This window comes from Lutra lutra, chromosome 5 (genome assembly GCF_902655055.1).
Source record: "Lutra lutra chromosome 5, mLutLut1.2, whole genome shotgun sequence".
Taxonomy (NCBI): Eukaryota; Metazoa; Chordata; class Mammalia; order Carnivora; family Mustelidae; genus Lutra; species Lutra lutra.
The window spans coordinates 27,674,318-27,686,458 of NC_062282.1; the positions used below are offsets into that span (position 1 = coordinate 27,674,318).

General features: G+C 43.5%; 1 protein-coding gene across 7 annotated transcripts in view; it reads left to right on the plus strand.

The window, feature by feature from the left end:
* The window catches only part of RAI14 (retinoic acid induced 14), a 139,211-nt gene that overhangs the window by 103,340 nt on the left and 23,730 nt on the right, over positions 1-12,141 (plus strand). For all 7 annotated transcript variants that reach the window (XM_047728909.1, XM_047728907.1, XM_047728908.1 and 4 more), the window contains 2 exons: positions 1,440-1,528; positions 11,536-11,600. In XM_047728909.1, coding sequence (XP_047584865.1) covers positions 1,440-1,528; positions 11,536-11,600 — 154 coding nt within the window. The remainder of the gene's footprint in view (positions 1-1,439; positions 1,529-11,535; positions 11,601-12,141) is intronic.

Sequence of the window (12,141 nt, forward strand, 5' to 3'; positions counted from 1 at the left end):
ATCCCTTCGTATGATCAAAGTTTGACCGTACTGTGGAATCACCCACGAAGTCAATTTGGCTGGAAGGAAACATGACACATAAATTGCTACACAAATGCAGAAATGGTTGATGTGATTAGAGCCAATGAAGCTAAGGTCGTTAGAGCTGGAGGAAGCAGCAGATATCACCTGACGTAATCCCCGCACTTGATAATGATGGAAATTTAGAGTCAGAGAGTCAAGTTGACTTCCCCAAGATACATAGCTAAGGTATGGCTGATTTGCAACCAGACCTGATGTGTCCTCTTTGCTGATCTGCCCACCTTCACTCAGCCTCATGCTTCAGAGCAGAGGCGTGGGGTCAAGAGGACTAGGGTTCTGCATTAGTGTAGGTCATGGATTTGCAATTTGGGTGGGACTCTGGGCCCCAGTTAAAGGTCCTGTCCCAAATACAACCTAGGTGTTAACTCACAAGTAAAATGCTGCATGGCAAGTATCCTGAGAAAGTAACTCCCACAAATAGAACTGAGGCAGGGGAAGAAGTGGAAGGTTCATTAACCTCCTTCTATAGAAAGGAGATCTTCCCAAGGTTTTGGCCTTCTCAGCCTCTGAGCCCTAATGCCCAGTGGAATTGTGCTTTACTTCTGCCTGTAGAAGTGCTCTTCACCCTTGGGATCCTCAGGGATGATTGGTGTGGCATTAGGATGCAATCCCTTCACTAAATGGTGAGTCTGTACATGCCGAGCATGGTTTGAACCCCCAAGTATCAGTGAATACTGGAGCCCAATTATGGGCTTTCCTTTATGCTGTTTCCACCTGACTGAGTACAGACACCTGCCATCTAATGGAGACAGTGACAACACTCACCCTCCAAAGGCTATTATGAGAAGGAAAAGAGATGATGTATAAAAATGAGAAGGTGGTTGGTATATACTAGCCACTAACAAAAGTTGTGTACAACTGCCATCATTCAGCTACAGCACGACAGTGGATTTGACACTGATGTTGTCCAAGAACCATGACCATTGTTCGGCTTAGGTTTCTCTTTATAGAGTACGTTACTTAGAAATAATGGCTTTGGTGAAAGCACTAGACAACAGAAAAAAGTTGATAAATTACTTATTGTTTAGGAATTGACTCTAATTTGGACTCTCATGTTTCTTAAAGAGATGAATGATGTAGTAGAATCTCATCTCTTTCAAGCCTGGTCTGTAGGTTGGAAAACCCAAGATCTAGCTCCTACTCCCTTACTTAATAAAAAGGGTCACTGAGCAAATTATCAGATCCCTTGGAGCCTCAAGCTTCCTCATCTTTAAAGCGAGGTCGCTAATAATACCTCCTCACTGGGTGGTTGCGGAGCTCAGGTGAGAGAAAGTGTACATGAAGAGGCAAAAAGTATTATTGGAGTTGGACTCCCGAGAGTGGAGATCTTAAGGCGATTGTGTTTACCTCTCTTCCAGCTTTCATCTTGCCGCTACGAAAGGGCACGTGGAATGCCTCAGGGTCATGGTGACACATGGCGTGGACGTGACTGCCCAAGATGCTGCCGGTATGTGGTCTTTATCTCTTAAACCAACAGGCCAGCACCATAGTAGGTATCACAAAGGTGAGACACATTCATGGTGGAGAATTTCCAGTCTGCAGATAAACACCAAAAGAAGAGCTTAGAATCACCGCTAATGACTAAGCTCTGAAGTGGTTTCATCATTTGTGCCTTTACAAGTGTTTCCATCTTGTATGTGGTCCGCCAACTAGAAACTATATGCTTCTTATTCTGTGTTTTAAAATATCATTTTCTATGATTATATGTATGGACCAGGCAATATTTTGTAATTTTTATTCTTTATGAATTATCATATGAGGTGATGAAATGTGGTGTGTTGTTTAGGAGCTCATTTGGTCAGCCAGCTGAGGTGAGCTCTGTGGATAGAAGCCATGGTCTTCCTCTGGACCAGCTGCCCATGGCTCCTCACCCCTTATCGTGCTTCAGTGCCTCTGAGTCACCCGGGATGGCGGGAGTAAACCCCCACACATATATACCCACGCTCTCTCTCTTCTGAGATTCAGATTCCATTGTCAAGGTTGCTAGCCAACTGGGATTTTTTATAAAGCTCCCCAGGTGATTCTAATGTGAAGCCAGTGTTGCTCTATGACGAACGAGGCAAATGGAGAGAGAAGAAAGTGTAGTCATGTCTTTTATGAACATTGTTGTACAGGAAGGAGCCCCTGGTGTCTCAAGCCTAGGGTTCTGCCCCTGCTGGCTAGATCAAAGCGCCTACTGATGGCTTTTCATTTCTCTATTGTACTTCAAAACCTCTGCCTTCTGACAGGCCTTTGTTAGTTTTTACTGGAATATGAAATCAGTCTATTTCCATAGTCTTTATCTAGGCTTTGCATTCATCGGTAAAGGATCCCTTCCCCCCCACCCCCAACACACTGGCCACCTCAGAGTAGTCATTTGGAAAGGAGAGGTCAGTCATGTGTTGTGAGAATGCTGGTAATACTCAAAACATGGTTGGAGGACTTTGTTTCAGAATTATTTTCAAAAAGTCTGTGGCATTACTTTTTTTTTTTTTTTTTTTTTTTAATCTCAGTGTTAGGGGATCTTTATCCTTTGAGGACAGATCTGTTTTTTTAGGACGGGCTAAAAGCCACTTAAAGTCAAGTCAGGTAACTGAGGTATCAAACTGGTAAAACCATTTTTGGTCAAAAATAGGGAGTGGGGGCGCCTGGGTGGCTCAGTGGGTTAAAGCCTCTGCCTTCAGCTCAGGTCATGATCCCAGGGCCCTGGGATCGAGCCCCACATTGAGCTGTCCGCTCCGCAGGGAGCCTGCTTCCCCTTCTCTCTCTCTGCTTGCCTCTCTGCCTACTTATGATCTCTGTCAAATAAATAAATAAATTTAAGAAAAAAAAAAAAAAGGGAGTGATTGAAGCAACAGAATGCTTTTCCTGAGCAGTACCACAGAAAGCTCCAAACAAAAAAAATCCCCAAAACCAAAAACAAACCACCCAAAAACCTTTGAGAGCTGTCAATACCGATGAAAGAATGAATGGTTTCCTTAAGTAACTACCTGAAGGGAAATGCTAATTTATGTTGCACTGATTAAAGTCATCCTTAATTTTGTTTGTTTTTAAAGTTAATTGTTATAACCTTAAAAGTCATGCTATGTACAGGCAAGGGCAGTGTCTTGATGAGAAGTGTATCATTGTAAGTAGATGGAGTTTTCTAAGAAAGTCCTAATCTAAAGGAATTAGTTTGAGTGAATAAATCAGAGCTATAATACAGATTCGTTTCATTGCATTGGATGTTAAAAAATAAATTAGGGTGCACCTGGGTGGAACAGATGGTTAGTCATTGGACTCTTGGTTTTGCTCAGGTCGTGATCTCAGGGTTGTGAGATCAAGTCCCATATTAGGCTCCACCCTTGGTGCAGAGTCTACTTAAGACTCTTTTCTCCCTCTCCCTCCACCCCTCCACCCCATGTATGCATTCGCTTGCTCTCTCTCTCTCTCTCTCTCTCTCAAATAAGTAAATAAATCTTTTAAAAAAAGAATAGGTTATCTAAAAAAGAAATAGGAATCTAGTTATCTCTATCATAACCAAATATCTCTTTCCCTGTCTTTTTGTAATAGGGAAAATATGTTTCTCTAATGCTCAGTGTAGAAGATTAAAGAAATATAGAAAACTATAGAGAAGTTAACCAGTGCTTCTACTTTTTTTTTTTTAAGATTTTATTTATTTATTAGAGAGAGAGTGCAAGTGGGAGGAGGGGTAGAGGGAGAAGGAGAGAATCTGCAAGCAGATTCCCTGCTGAGCATGGAGCCCACTATGGGGTTCAATCGTAGGACCCTGAGACCATGACCCAAGTTGAAACCAGAGTCAGTTGCTCAGCAGCCTGAGCTACCCAGGCACCCCTACCAATGCTTCTACTCTTAACAAGAAGAGAAAACTTTTACTATTTTTCTACATTTCCTTCCAGATTTTTCCTGGCACAGTTTTACATAGTTGAGATCACATTATATAATAAACTCTACAGGTTGCCTCCCCCGCCCTCCAAAATTCCACCAGTATCATTTCAGACACTTAGAGCTCTTAACATTTTTGTGCCATCGTATAACACATTGGGGAGAGTCTGTATTTCCTACCAGAGCCCTAACTCAGTTTTTAAGAGCTTGATGAAGTGTCGGTCTTTGAGACCTGGACACCCTAGTATAATGCCCACTGCCTTGCTGACTGAGATGACACCCCCTCCCATAAGCAACACCAGAGGGGACACTGCAGACTCCTCCTGGCTGCTCTCTGTGCCGGTCAGTGGGCACTGCCACACTCCATCTTTTTTTAACCCTGGTAGAAATTAGTGGATTCCACGGCACTGTGTGGGCCCAGAACATTGTCCAGACATTCGATGAGGTAAAAATGTCTCAAACCTGCCAGTCACTTCCCTCCCCACTAACATTTTTAGCAATGAGGGTAGCACTTCGATCTTCAGGCTTATCATTTTACTTTTGTCTGAATGAGACACTGACCTCTCACGATTTCTTTGAAAGCATGCAGAGAAATGTAGGAACAAAAGAAGGAAAAGGCTGCAAGGAAAATGTACAGGGAGATGTTGGTTGTGTTATCTAGAGCAACAACACTCCTCAGACTTTGTCCTTTGCAACAAACAAGGTAAACGTGATGGCTTTTACTGCCCATGCCTGAGTCCTTCCAGTTGCTATATCACCTACCCCCATCTTTCTCTCTCAGGAGAGAACAGCACGGGGCACCTAGGTGGCTCAGTCATTAAGCGTCTGCCTTTGCCTCAGGTCATGATCCTGGGGTCCTGAGATCAAGCCCCACATCGGGCCCTGCTCAGCAGGGAGTCTGCTTCTCCCTCTCCCTCTTCCTCTCCCCCTGCTCTTTCTCTCTCACTCTTTCTCTGTCCAATAAATAAAATCCCAAAAGAAAGAAAGAAAAGGAAAGGAAAAAGGAAAGGAAGGAAGAACAGAACAATTCATTAGTCACCGTGCTTCAGTTGGCCGTCATTCATCCAAAACACCTTTTATGGTGGTTGAGGGATGAACTAAATGGCTCAGCTCTTAGAAGTGTTATCTTTTTTAGTAAACCTGCTTAAACACTGCCACATTATTAATGAGAAATGGCCAACTTCAATCCAAACACCCACTGAGAACTGGTGTAGGAATCTGTTAACTGTACATCACACTGCCCTGTAACAATTTTTGGGGAAAAACCTTTCAAAATATACTTTGCTGACCCTTTTTATTAGTGTTATCTACCAAGACTACAGGATGACTGAACTGGTATAATTTCCTATTTTTAAAACCAGTGACTAGATTTGAAAAGGGATTTTAAGAAGCAAAGTGTTCTTAACATCTATTTTTTTTTTAAACAACTGTCTTTCCACATGAAACTTTTAGAAGTCTGACCAGAGAATTTTTATGGATGCTTTACAAGTGATCTTACGAGCAAAGCACTGTCAGAAGATAAGACCTTGGGTATGGTTCCAATACAACAACAATCTTATCATTTTAGATGAATGGCCTTTGAGGCTTCAGTGAGATGGTCAGTGTGGCCATCCCAGTGCCCAGGACACCGTGAGGGCTCCCAGCATTTGGCTTCTAGATGATCGTGATTACTCCCACTTCACCCACAACACCTTTATTATCTTATACACGTGAGACTTTTGAAAAGGTTTCGCATCTTTATTTATGTTTTTTACAATCACCGAGCCAGCTGCTTTCATGTACAAATCAGGAAAAGAAAACCCAGACTGGTAGAAGCTCGTGACTGTACGTTTTTGGTTTTGGAGGTTTCCCCCATTCCTTACTTGCCTGTTTGCCAACACCACCACAGGGGCGTGTCCTGATCACGTGGGGAAAGCCGGCTCCTGAGCTCACCGGCGCCATCTTTGAAGTGGATCTATGTTACTTGTCTAGCATCTTTTATTTTGTTTGCTCTGGTTCTTCACCAATGTGAGGATTGGCATTTCTGTCTGTTTCCTTAGAAAACACTTCTCCCAGATAAATAGTAAAATGGGCTCTTGGGATTTTTTTGAGGGTAGGGAGTGGTGATGCCTGCATTTAGCACCCTGGAGGAGGAGGCAGGATTGAGCAGAAGCATGAACAGGAGATTGAAGAAGACCAAAGATTCTTCTGTTTGTCACCAGTGCTTCCCTGAAGCATTAGCTTTCAGACACCCTGTATTAGTGAGTGCATACATTTGGCACAATGGGAGAGGATACCGAAGTAAGAGTGGTTTAAACACATAGAATTTTCTCTCTCTCAGTTGAAAGTCCCAAATGGATATGGCAGCTCAGCTCTGCCCTGTGAAGGATTCAGATGTGGTTGCTCTACCATCCAGGGTGTGGCTCTGGTCCTTGTGGCCCAGGATGGCTTCCCCTGAGTCTGTGTCCCAGTAGCTACAAGGGTAAGGACAAGCACAGCACATGAATGACACACACTTAGATCTCATTGGACAGAGTGTGATCTGTGGCCACACTCGGCTTTCTGCGAAGCTGGGGATTCTGGGCAGCATTGTGCCCAGTTAAAAATACCAAAGGTTTTGTTACACAAGGAGATAGAGGCAGGGGTTAGAGGATAATGTTCATTTTGTATCTCATACCCATATCTGAAATTTTCTCTGATCCCTTTGCACACTTAACCTTCAAAATAAAATGTCCTTTCTCACAGAAGAAGAGCGACTTAGGAGAGTGAGAACTAAGGTATGCAAACCTCAGAATGCATAGTCTTGAGAAGGCGGAATGCTTGAAAACCCTGACTTTTCTTTGGGGTTTCCAAGGGCTTGTTGAGGTTTTGTTTTGATTTCCAGGTGGACTTTCTTGGTGCCCCCCAATCCCACTCAAATTTGATAACATGTAAAGACACACAAGGTAGTATCTATCCATCTTAGAATTTAGGCATTTAAGAGAATGGGTTGTTTAAACTGTAAGTGCAAATTATAGCCAAGGAAGTATATTTCATATTTTCATTTGGAATAAGGAAAAACAAACAAACAAAAAAGGATTATATTCTGTAGTACTTTACTTGCTATGGACCTGTATATGGGCAGTCAGAAAGGTCAGCCATATACAACCATCAGCCTAACCTCACTGTGAAAGTATTTCAGATGGTATACATCCGTGCAAGGAAGTCTTTTAATTCCATATGGAATGCTATACAGATCTATACTGGGGGGGACTAAGGGATAATCCCATTAACTAATAGTAAAAATAGTGGTTATAAATACATCTTTCATATTTGGATCCTCTCCTGGGGATATAACAAGGTAAAAGGACCTGCACGTCAGTGATGAAAATTTGGTGAAAAGATGAGGATTACTAAGACTAATGATGTTTAAATATATTTAAAATTAGAAATAAGAACCAGATTTATACTTTTGTTGTTTAAGTATAGTCAGCATTCTGAAACTCTGATTTCTAAGAAGATATTTTAAATCTTATCTAGTTGAGTATTATTCTCTTTTTCTTTTTTTTTTTAAAAATATTTTATTTATTTATTTGACAGACAGAAATCACAAGTAGGCAGAGAGACAGGCAGAGAGAGAGGGGGAAGCAGACTCCCCACCAGAGCAGAGAGCCCGATGCAGGGCTCGATCCCAGGACTCTGAGATCATGACCTGAGCCGAAGGCAGAGACCCAACCCACTGAGCCACCCAGGTGCCCCTCTCTTTGTTTTTCTAAAGCTTTTTATATTATCTAAAACTATGATTTTTCAGACTGTGCCCTTGCTAGCTTATCTGTATCTTCTGACTTCATTAGTCTCAAAATTTTTCACATATACTTGAAGAGTACATTAATAATTCCTCTGTTAGTTAATTCTTTTCTGTTTTCTCCAGTGATCTTAAAGAATTGAGTAAATGGTTATTGTCTGAGGTCATTGGGGAGAAGGCGTTCCATGGAGAAAATGGCTATGCCATCCATTTTACTTTTATTTTTATTTTTTAAGTCATCTCTCCACCCAGTGTGGGACTTAACACTCATGACCCCAAGTTCAAGAGTCATGCGTTCTACTGATGGAACCAGCCAGGGGCTCCTGGGCCATCGTTTTTAGACTTCCTTTCATTAATAGGATTTTTATACTACCTGTAATAGCCTGCAACTCTTGACTTACAAATAACACTGGTCTTTCTACTTACAGGCAGAGTTCTGCCAGAATGTCTTGGATTAGGGTTGCCATGTTATTTATTTTTGGGAATTTGTTTCCTGATATTCCAGACAGATCCACAGCTGAATGGGGGTCAGACTTAGACACTGTCTCATTGCACTGAGATTCTGTCGCTAACACAATGTATTCTCTCCAGAAAATTTTGCATTTGGAAAGAGGATTTTGTTTTAATCATAGCAGTGAGGGACCTCTCACTTCAGTGTAACGTCCAGAGAATGATGTATTATTTGGATTTTGAGACTATTTGAATTGAAAAGACTGCTGTGCTCCTGGTTTAGGAAAACATCACATGGGGCCAGGGAATAAAAGAATTGTGTTTCTTTAGAAACACAGCACTTACTTCCAGGTATGACTAGAACACTTGGAGTGCAGTGAAGCCCTGTGGTGTATTTTATTGCTGAGTTGCTTAAATCTCCCTACCCTCTTGTCTCTGGAGAATTGTGTCTTTTTCCAGTGGGTGCTCCTTATGTAGAATAGCTTCTGTCTACCGCACAGACGAAAGCTCACGCACTTTACATGTGACATAATAAACCTTCTACTTATGGTCAGGAGGGCTTCCAGAAGTTCATCTGCAAGGCATGTGTTTAAAACTCGGGATGTGTTTGTCCTTAGAAACACTACAGATGACAGTTGGCTAGCCTACCAAAGCCTATTTAATGCATATTGTTACCGAACTCTATGATGCAGTATATATCCTGGAAGGAGGGGGTCTCATGCAGTGAAAGGAGGAAGAGGAAGAGAAGAGGTTTGTCTTCCTACTTCCAAGGGTCTCCATTCCCAACCTTCTCATCCTCTCCTGTTTGGGCGAGGTTAGAGGGATTCCTGCCTCTCTGTGTTCTGTACCATCTAAACAGCTCCCCCTCACGATACCCTTAGAATCCTTTAGTTCAGCTGGTCTCAGAAAAGAAGGAATCTGATCTTCTGACCTTACATGTGCTTTTGTACAGCTCACTGGTGTCCTAAAACCCTTTAATTTTTAAGTATGTGTTTCCTTGCAGTTTGATTCTTTAATAATTAAAGATTTACAGTCAAGGGGACCCTGGGTGGCTCAGTCAGTTAAGAGTCTGCCTTTAGCTCAGGTCATGATCTCCACATGCTGGGATCGAACCCCACATCGGGCTCCCTGCTTAGCATGGAGCCTGCTTCTCCTTCTCCCTCTTCCCCTCCCTTCCCACTTGTGTGCACACACGTGTGCGTTCTCCTTCTCTCTGAAATAAATAGAATTTTTTTTTAAGATTTCATTTGTTTATTTGACAGAGATCACAAGTAGGCAGAGAGGCAGGCAGAGAGAGAGGAGGAAGCAGGCTGCCTGCTGAGCTGAGAGCCCGATGCGGGGCTCGATCCCAGGACCCCGGGATCATGACCTGAGCCGAAGGCAGAGGCTTTAACCCACTGAGCCACCCAGGTGCCCCTGAAATAAATAGAATCTTAAAAAAAAAAAAAAAGATTTTTAGTTAGAGTTACAGAGTTAAGACTGTTTTAAAAAGCAGAAACAATATTTGGAGCCTGGACCACCTTGTAAAAGAAATTGTTTTCTCTAAGCCAGTGGTTTTTACCTAGGGTGATTTTTGCCCCCAAGGGGTATCTGGCAATGTCTGGAGACATTTCTGATCATTAGAAATGGACATATAATGGGTAGAGACCAGAGGTACTGCTTATTACCCTACAATGTATAGGACAGCCTCCCTCCCCTCAACACACACAGCTTGAAATATCAATAGCGCCGAGGCTAAGGAACCATGTTGGAAGCACGTCCCAAAGTATGCGTTGTCTACAGGTGTTACATTGGGCATATCTTGGCCAAAAAGTTTGGGAAATGGAGGATTTAAGAGTTAACTATGTGGGGCGCCTGGGTGGTTCAGTGGGTTCAAGCCTCTGCCTTCGGCTCAGGTCATGATCCCAGAGTCCTGGGATCGAGCCCCGCATCGGGCTCTCTGCTTGGCCGGGAGCCTGCTTCCCTTCCTCTCTCTCTGCCTCTCTCTCTGCCTGTCTCTCTGCCTACTTGTGATCTCTGTCTGTCAAATAAATAAATAAAAATTAAAAAAAAAAAAAAGAGTTAACTATGTGTGCTGGGTTGGCTAGCAGTGATAATTTTGGTTCCCTCCCCCCAAATCACCTCCCCAGACATTTGGAAGGAGTATACCCTCTAATTCAAATTAACAAGTGTGTATTAAGAACCTGCTAAGCACCGTCGGTGCTGGACTAGAGACAACACCGGGAATGAGATAGAACTTCCTATCCTCAGTGAGTTCATATTCTAGTGGGGAAAGAAACACAGGGATCTCCATCTGTGTGTGTGTGTGTGTGTGTGTGTGTGTGTGTGGTATGTATGTGTTGTGTGATGTGTGTGTTGTGTGGTATGTGTTGGGGGGGTGGCAAGGGAGTGTGGGTGGGTGCTCAATGCTCTGAGGAACAGAAATGAAGCAGGGAGTAAGGATTAAAAGGGCGGAGGAATGGGAATTTTGAAAGCGGAGGCCAGGGAAGACCTCATTCAAAAGCACCCTTTCGGGGGCGTCTGAGGTGAGAGAGTAAGCCGTGTGGTGATCTGCAGGAAGCCATTCCCGGCTCAGCACAGAGCAGCGGGGCAGGGTCTCGGGTGGGAGCCTGCTGGGCTGGGAGCCATACCTTCTGCCCAGAGGCCGCCCCTCAGGCCCTCTTCCATAGAAATTCTGTGGCCCATTAGACAGTGGCGAGAGTTGGGTCCAGCATGAGGATTTCCCGAAGCTGACCGCCGAGGCATCAGAGTGCCTCATGTCAGACTCACGTTCTGTGAAGGGAATGTAAAGAAATACCACTTTCATAGTGTATTACTGCTTTTACAACTCTCTCCCTTCTTCCACAGAAGGATTTTGAGTGTCTGAAAACTCCAGGTAATTTCCATGCAGGGGCTGGAGCACATTTGGAGGAGAGGGAAATATGAAAGGTCCAAAATCGGGATTTAAGTGTGTGGGCGTTTCGAATGTTCTCAGCTGAGGTATGGGCGGCTTAGCTTGGGCTTCTGGGCCTGTGTTGGTCCTAGCCCAGTGTGGACGCAGGACATTTGGCGTCCATACTGACAGCCGGAAACAGAGCTGAGCTGCGTATCATGAGTCGCCTGCAAGCTTTTAGCCCAGATTTAATGGCACCCCGAGAGAACAGCTTTGGAGTAGACCCTGAATATTAGCCAGTGGGCGGGATGCTCTGTGCTCTCCACTCTTTTGTCACTGAAATTTGCAGATAAGAAGCTGAGGCCTTCCCCTCGAGAGTAACAATCCCGTCTTTGTTGGAGACCAGTTTATTTCCTCATAGTTGTCTTCCTTACAGAGATTAGAAAGGGATTTAAAATGTGTGACCTTTTTTTCCAAAAAAAATTTCTTTTTATCCTCCATTTAGGACATAGTGCTTTGCACCTCGCAGCCAAGAACAGCCACCATGAATGCATCCGGAAGCTCCTTCAGGTAACAGCGAACACCCTCAAAGGATAAATGTTTAAAATGATGCCAGTTTTTAAATTTAAGAGTACCCTCATCTGTGAAAGAACAAATGCATGCACGCTCCTTTAAATACCATCCCAGCATCTGCGTGTGTATTAGGCATCATTCTTGAAATGCTAACCAAGGAATGCGTTATTCCCATAGCACTTGCACTGGGAAGAAGTCGGAGTGTCTTCCGGGGATCCAGCCTTTTTGTCTCCTTTATTCAGCTCCCCATTTTCTTTTCTGAAAGCCTTGTATCCTTCACACAGTCCATTCTTAAAACTTCTTCCTTGCTCTTGGAGAGTCTTGCACTACGGGATTTCCAGTCTCCTGGTAGCCTCTCCTTCCGTCATTGGTAGAACGCAACTCTCCTTGAGAAACAGAACCATTATTTCCTCCTGTGTATCTCCTAACGAGCTCTCGGCTCTTTTTTGTTTAAGTTCTTGGTTTTACTCTTCATTATGATTTGAAGCCAACTCCCTGGTTTGCCAAGCTTGCCCATTTATGATGATCGTGGAGGGGG